Source organism: Chiloscyllium plagiosum, chromosome 10 (assembly GCF_004010195.1).
Source record: "Chiloscyllium plagiosum isolate BGI_BamShark_2017 chromosome 10, ASM401019v2, whole genome shotgun sequence".
NCBI classification, from domain to species: domain Eukaryota; kingdom Metazoa; phylum Chordata; class Chondrichthyes; order Orectolobiformes; family Hemiscylliidae; genus Chiloscyllium; species Chiloscyllium plagiosum.
This window is the reverse complement of record NC_057719.1, coordinates 11,927,307-11,933,938: the sequence shown is the minus strand read 5'-3', so window position 1 is coordinate 11,933,938 and position 6,632 is coordinate 11,927,307. Positions and strand designations below refer to the sequence as shown.

The following is a 6,632-nucleotide window of genomic DNA, read 5'->3' as shown; positions in this document are numbered from 1 at the left end:
CACCCTGTCTCAGTCAAATCCATCGAATTCAGCACCGCCTTCCTAACCTGCAATCTTCTTCCTGACCTCTCCGCCCCCACCCCAGTCTGACCTATCACCCTCACCTTGACCTCTTTCCACCTATCACATTTCCGACGCCCCTTCCCTTAAGTCCCTCCTCCTACCTTTTATCTTAGCCTGCTGGACAAACTTTCCTCATTCCTGAAGAAGGGCTTATGTCCGAAACGTCGATTCTCCTGTTCCCTGGATGCTGCCTGACCTGCTGCGCTTTTCCAGCAACACATTTTCAGCTCTGATTTCCAGCATCTGCAGACCTCACTTTCTCCTACAGAAAGATTCAGACAGTTTAGGAGAATAGTCCAGGAAATGGCCTATGAAATTCAATGTGAGCAAATGTGCGGTCTTGCACTTTGGAAAAAAGAACACAGGCATGGACTGTTTTATAAACGGTGAGAAAATTTCTAATGCCAAAGTACAAAGGGATCTGGGAGTGCTAGTACAAGATTCTCTGAAGGTTGACTTGCAAGTAGAGTCTGTGGTTAAGAAGGCAAATGTAATGTCATTTATTTCAAAAGGGCTGGAATGTAAAAGCAGTGAGGTGCTACTAAGACTTTATAAAGCTCTGGTTAGGCCCCATTTAGAATACTGTGTCCAATTTTGGGCCCCACAGCTCAGGAAGGACATACTGGCACTAGAGTGTGTCCAGTGGAGATTCACATGAATGATCCCTGGAATGGTAGGCCTAATATACGATGAGCGGCTGGGGATCCTGGGATTGTATTCGTTAGAGTTCAGAAGGCTGAGAGGAGATCTAATAGAAACTTACAAGATAATGCTTGGCTTAGAAAGGGTGGACGCTGGGAAATTGTTTCTGTCAGGTGGGGATACTAGGACTCGTGGACACAGCCTTAGAATTAGAGGGGCTCAATTTAGAAAGGAAATGAGACATTTCTTCTGCCAGAGCGTGGTGGGCCTGTGGAATTCACTACCACAGAGTGCAGTGGAGGTCGGGACGTTAAATGTCTTCAAGGCAGGGATTGATAAATTCTTAATCTTGCAAGGAATTAAGGGCTGTGAGGAGAGTGCAGGTAAGTGGTGTTGAGATATCCATCAGCCATGATTGAATGGCAAAGTGGACTCGGTGGGCCGAATAGCCTTCCTTCCACTCTTATTTCTTATGGTCTTGTGATCTGGAGTCACATGTAGGCCAGACCAGGCTATAAAGGCAGTTTCCTTCCTTAAAGACATTAGTGAACCGGTTGAGTTTTTCTGATAATCAACAATGGCTTCATGGTCATTATTAGAATCTTGATTCTCAAGTTCTTAATTTTTTATTGAATTCACATTGCAATATCTGCCATGGCAGGATTTGAACCCAGGTCTGCAGAATAATAACTGGGTTTATGGTTTAACAATCTCTAGGTAATACCACGAGGCTTGTTTTATTCAGTTCTGTACATTAACTATATGCGTTTTGAATACTTGGTTGCCAATATTTAAAGTTCGTGGTAGTCCAGTCATCTGTAATTTTCTCTTAAACTGACGCGCAAATTATTCTTTCTTTTTTTACATAGGAACCAACGAGCACAGAACTTTCTGATGTCTCTTCCCTTCCTGTAAATCCTGTTCCAGTAGTTAAAAATTCGATAAAGCTGAGGCTGAATCGGTAGACCTGCTACCACTCCCGGGGCCATAGAAATCAAAAATAACCAGGACAGACAAAGACAGAGACAGACACAAACACAGACATAGACATAGATGCGCATATACATGGAAACAAAACATCTACCGGAAGAGTCATCTGATCACTGGCTACAGCTTCCTCCATGGAAAAATTTTAAAAGTTTTTTGAACGCAGGTGATTGTGATATATGGTGAAGTTGGACGATAAAGGCTGTAGATTTTTTTTAAAAACATGTCCTATAAGACTTGATCATTGTTGAATCTGGAGTCTAGTAGAACTCAACCAGTAAAAACGATGCACTGCGGACTGACTGGTCATGCAGAGAGTGCATCATGGCGGAGTACTGCTAATGTGTTGGCAACAGTTACGTTAGTTGAAACTTTTTCTGAAAACCTTTTTTCTTTTCCTATTATCTTTGCTCTTAAACGCCCTTGCAATTGTGAAAAGGTTTTTAATTTTTTTGTTGACCAATTGTTTAGTCATATGGGCATTATTTGTGAATTTAGGTTAGTGATGGTATTGAGAGACATTTAATATTGATGGATTCTTGCAACAGACCATGCTGTTATTGATTTCAGGGCACTTATTCTATATCATCCCCCTATTTCTTTTCCTAGTAGCAACTAAAAATTCGGAACTTTGTTTCTGGGGCATCGTACGACCTGGAAAGGGGGCGGTAGCTTCTGAGTTTTTTTTCCCCAATTGCTTCCATTGTTTTTGTGCTGCTTTCTTGACAAATTAGATATTCATTTGACTATTTAATTCCTGTTTATGCCACTATCAGGGACTGTTTGGGACTTATTTTGCTTCTGCTAAATTTAGGATGGTGGATGTCATATTTGGACACTGGATGTTTCCTTTTGGAGTTGATTTCAAATCAAGTCTTAGTGGGTGGAATTTAATATCTGCTGCCACTGAGATGAGTCACTGCTTTACCAGTTCCTTGTCAATTTGAAATACCATGTAAAACTCATCCATATTTGACATTGATTGAACTCATCTGTATTTACATTGAATGAAACTCCATAGTGATTTGCTCCTGCTTGGGAAAAGCAGGCTTTTGTGCTCTGCATGGCTCATGGGTTTGCAAACTGCATGGCTGTTATGCATCCCTGAAGCATGTGTCCCCTCTTGTTTAACCAAGAAACTGGTGTTTGTCTTTCACCTTTGTCTACATTAATCCATTTGACCCTGGAAAATCAGCATTCTCATTGGGCTAACACTTTTCATTCAAATATCCCCAGTACACAAGCAAGTCAGTTCCTTTCCATAAATGCTACTATTAGCAATACATTTTAAAACTAAAACCTCCTTTGGATCAATGCAAAAGCACTTTTTAGTTTGCTGGTCCTCCACTATATGTCACTTCTCAATCCCTCTAGAACAGATGTGTGAAATGAATATTCTCCAGGTATGTGATGTCAAGTAACTTAATCTCTGTACAACGAGCCAACTAATGTACACTTTTGCCACCAAATTAAATGATGAAATATCTTATTGCTGCTTTTATGATTTGGGATGTGTTATGACAACCTGAGATCTGCATGATCTGGCAACATGATTGAAAAGCAAACTCTTCCTTAGATTTAATGCATTCAACCAGGTCAGAAATGATAAGTTTTACATAACCTTTTGGTCAGTCCAGCTAGTGCTTGCTTACGGAACCAAAATTATGGAGCTACTTTCTGTGCTGGGCAAGCAGGTTCTGTAAATCAATCATGTGCGTTTATTTAAAGGAAAATGTAGAAAAAGAACGTGATTCAAATGTTGCCGTGTTTGAACTTGAGCTTGTTAATATGAACAGGCTGTTGGCTCAGTCCGTGACCATTTCACTTAGAGCCAGAACTAAATCAGGCATATCAGCTACTGGTGGATAGGGATCAGTATTTTGTGGCAGTCCATTGTATAACTTCAGTCATTGAATTTTTAATGAGATAGCAGAGGATTTCCTCTGTGAATTGTGCTTGCATAAATTTAAACAATTTCTCAGTTTTTTTCATCTGTTGCATTGTGACATTGTAAACTTGTTGGCAATGGGAAAGTCCTTCCAAACATACCGATTGTATTTTATAGTTTTAATTTATTAGATTTAAATTGTTTGTTTCCCAAATGCTCTTCCAAAACACAACATTGCAGACAGTCTAAAACTTTACCATGAGCTGAACAGTTGAAATTTTCAAATTCTATTAGTTTGTAGTATGGGCATTGGATCTGCTAACTGACCTGTTGAAATTTGAAAAAGAACAGAGCTTCATTTGAAATAACTTTTTAGATAAAGTGTACATGCTTCATTTCTCCCTTGTCCTTTCGACAACCTGTATTTTTTCCTACCAAGGAAATATTTCTGATTTGAGGTGGTTGACTCCCTCTCGTACAGCTAACTATGTATCTTTGTAAAATACATAAATTCAAATGGCTGTCCTCACTGTTAAGTTTTACAGGAGTTTATTTTCAAGTATTTTAATTTTGGGTGTACTGCAAGTGGTAAAAGACTGTTAACAAATCGTCTTATCAAATCCTTTCTGAAGAGGATGTCCCCGAAAGTTCCAGGCTTTCACTTTTAATTGTGCTGTCATGTAAATTTCTGATTTTTCCACATTTTGATACGTATGATATGCATAATAAAGCAAAATATTTGACTCTCGAGGGAAAATGGGAAAAAACCATTAAAACTTAAGTGGTGAACACCAATGTCGGCTCCACCGGAAGCAGATGTGCTTGCAGTTTGAGTGCCTTGCTTTCACAAGTTTGGATATCAAATTATTGGATATGTCTACTGACCAACTCTTCAACTTCAGCTTCAAAATTATTCTGCTTGCATGTTTTAAAAAAGTGCTAACCATTTAAAGAAAAATTTGAGGTTTTATTCCTTTTCAATATGTCTGTTAGAAAGAAAAGTATGGAGAAGGATAACGAGAGTTGCAATTCCCTCTTCCAGTGAAATGGAGTTCCTCAATTCTTTGTCTTTCTTTCATCATTGTCCTGGGAACTAGAATGGTTTTGATTTTTTAGCAACAAACTGTTAAAGGTTATGGAAGTTTTGCCATTGCAGAGATTGGAACCATTCTTTTGAATGGGTTTTACACAGAATAAATCCAGAGGTTTCTTGCTTCAGAGCATTGGAAGGAAAAATATTGATCCTGGCCTTTCCCATCCAAGGAAATAATTGCATGTCTGTAGTAGAGAGGAAATTTTCCAAATTTTAGATGGGAGAAATGAAATGTATACTCTGACCTTGAAAGTGTTTGCATAGTTGACTGTACTATATATAATGTCTGGTTTGGGTTACTTTTTGCCATGCATTTTATGTAAAGCCAATTTTTAAGGCTTTGGGGGACACAATGAATTTTATTGCCAATATTCTTCGAAATTGGGTTGAGGAGGAAACACTTTAAACACAACTAAGATATACAGCATATAACAGGGAGAAATATTTTGCAGTTTAGTTGATGCATCCCCCCCCCCCCCCCCCCGCCCCCCAGCCATTTGAGTTACGAATGGCAGTTCCAATGTATATGTGTGTTTGCATTGCCTGGTCCAGGAACCGAGTTTTCGTACTTGCTGATTTATATATTGATATTGGAGAAGGTTGATTTACCCTTTCCATTCATTAATAACATACTTTTTAAGTTTGCTCCCTTTTGGATGCATTTAAAATAGAGCCGAATGGAACTCTTTCTATACTCCCCAACCCAGGCCAAATAACTTCAACATTTTTTCCAAACATTCCTACTAAGAAAATATTAGTTATATATCTGCCTTTCCTGGATAACGAGAATATTTCTTGTATGTGCTGATGACAACCCATTTTTAGGTTTGCAGTAGGTGACCAGATGGCGGATTGCCTATTAAATTTGGTAACACTGGGTCCTTTTAATATAGCAGCAACAAATTATATGGAAGTTTTCAATGGTGCTAGATATAATATCTGCCCAGGCTTTCATGAGTGCTCTGTTTCAGTGTGTTTAAGCCAACTATGTTTAATGAAACCTTTGTACGTGTTGCTTCTGTTTTGAATGCTTTTGTCTGCTGATGGTTCCATTGCCACACTGCATGAATAATGGTTGTGAAACAGTTCTTTCTATAAACCAGCGTTTTAAAAAAAAAATTTCATTTGAATGAATTGGTGCTGGACTGACCTGTTCCCATTTAGCAGGGTAATCATTAACTGGCTTTTAATGAATCAAAGTTTTTAAACATCAAAAGGTTTCACAGTTGTCACTCTTCAGGAATCAAAACGTTTGTTTACCTGCCTGACTGTGAAATCAAACTGTCACAAATTGTGATTGGGTGGGTTATTTGTGGACAAGCAAGAATTGGAAAAGCTTCTATGTGAATACAACATCATTCTGCCAAGATGAGTGCTAAACTATTTTATTTTTTCACTGTTGGTGAACTCGTCATAGTTTTCCCTTCCTCACAGTTTAACTGTTGCTTTCGCAGGCTGTACTCTGCGGCTCACAGATGGAGTTCTGTTTTTTTCATAGTGTCTGTACACTAGTAATTTTCAGAAGCTATTTTGTATAGAGATGTATTTCTTCATTTAAAATAAAGAAAATAAAAATGCAGCACAAAATTGTGTGACGTGTTTTGCGTTCAATATTCAGTAGTGTCAAGCATGGCTTATTTGGGTGAGTTTGTGGATTTAAGCCCTATTCTAGAGATTTGAACACAAACTCTAGGTCCGCACACAAGTCCAGTACTATAAAAGAAATACAACACAGTAAACTGATGTTTGGGGAATCTTGCTTATATGCATTTTAATTCCTGTCATTTCTGTGTTTGGACAGTGACTAATTCAGGCATGCTTCATCTGGCTTAAATTGTGTTGGAGTTTATCAACGTTGTATTACTATAACTGGAAGCGGTGTTTCTCATTTGCCTAATTCCACTGAATTTGGAATATTTTCCATTTTGATATAATTATGTTTAAAGTCATTATAACAAC

General features: G+C 38.3%; 1 protein-coding gene across 6 annotated transcripts in view; it reads left to right on the top strand.

Moving 5' to 3' along the window:
* Positions 1 to 6,260, top strand: part of LOC122553376 (poly(A) polymerase type 3) — a 102,453-nt gene extending 96,193 nt beyond the window's left edge. For all 6 annotated transcript variants that reach the window (XM_043697047.1, XM_043697046.1, XM_043697050.1 and 3 more), the window contains one exon: positions 1,575 to 6,260. In XM_043697047.1, coding sequence (XP_043552982.1) covers positions 1,575 to 1,670 — 96 coding nt within the window. In that variant the 3' untranslated portion in view covers positions 1,671 to 6,260. The remainder of the gene's footprint in view (positions 1 to 1,574) is intronic.
* Positions 6,261 to 6,632: the final 372 nt, after the last annotated feature.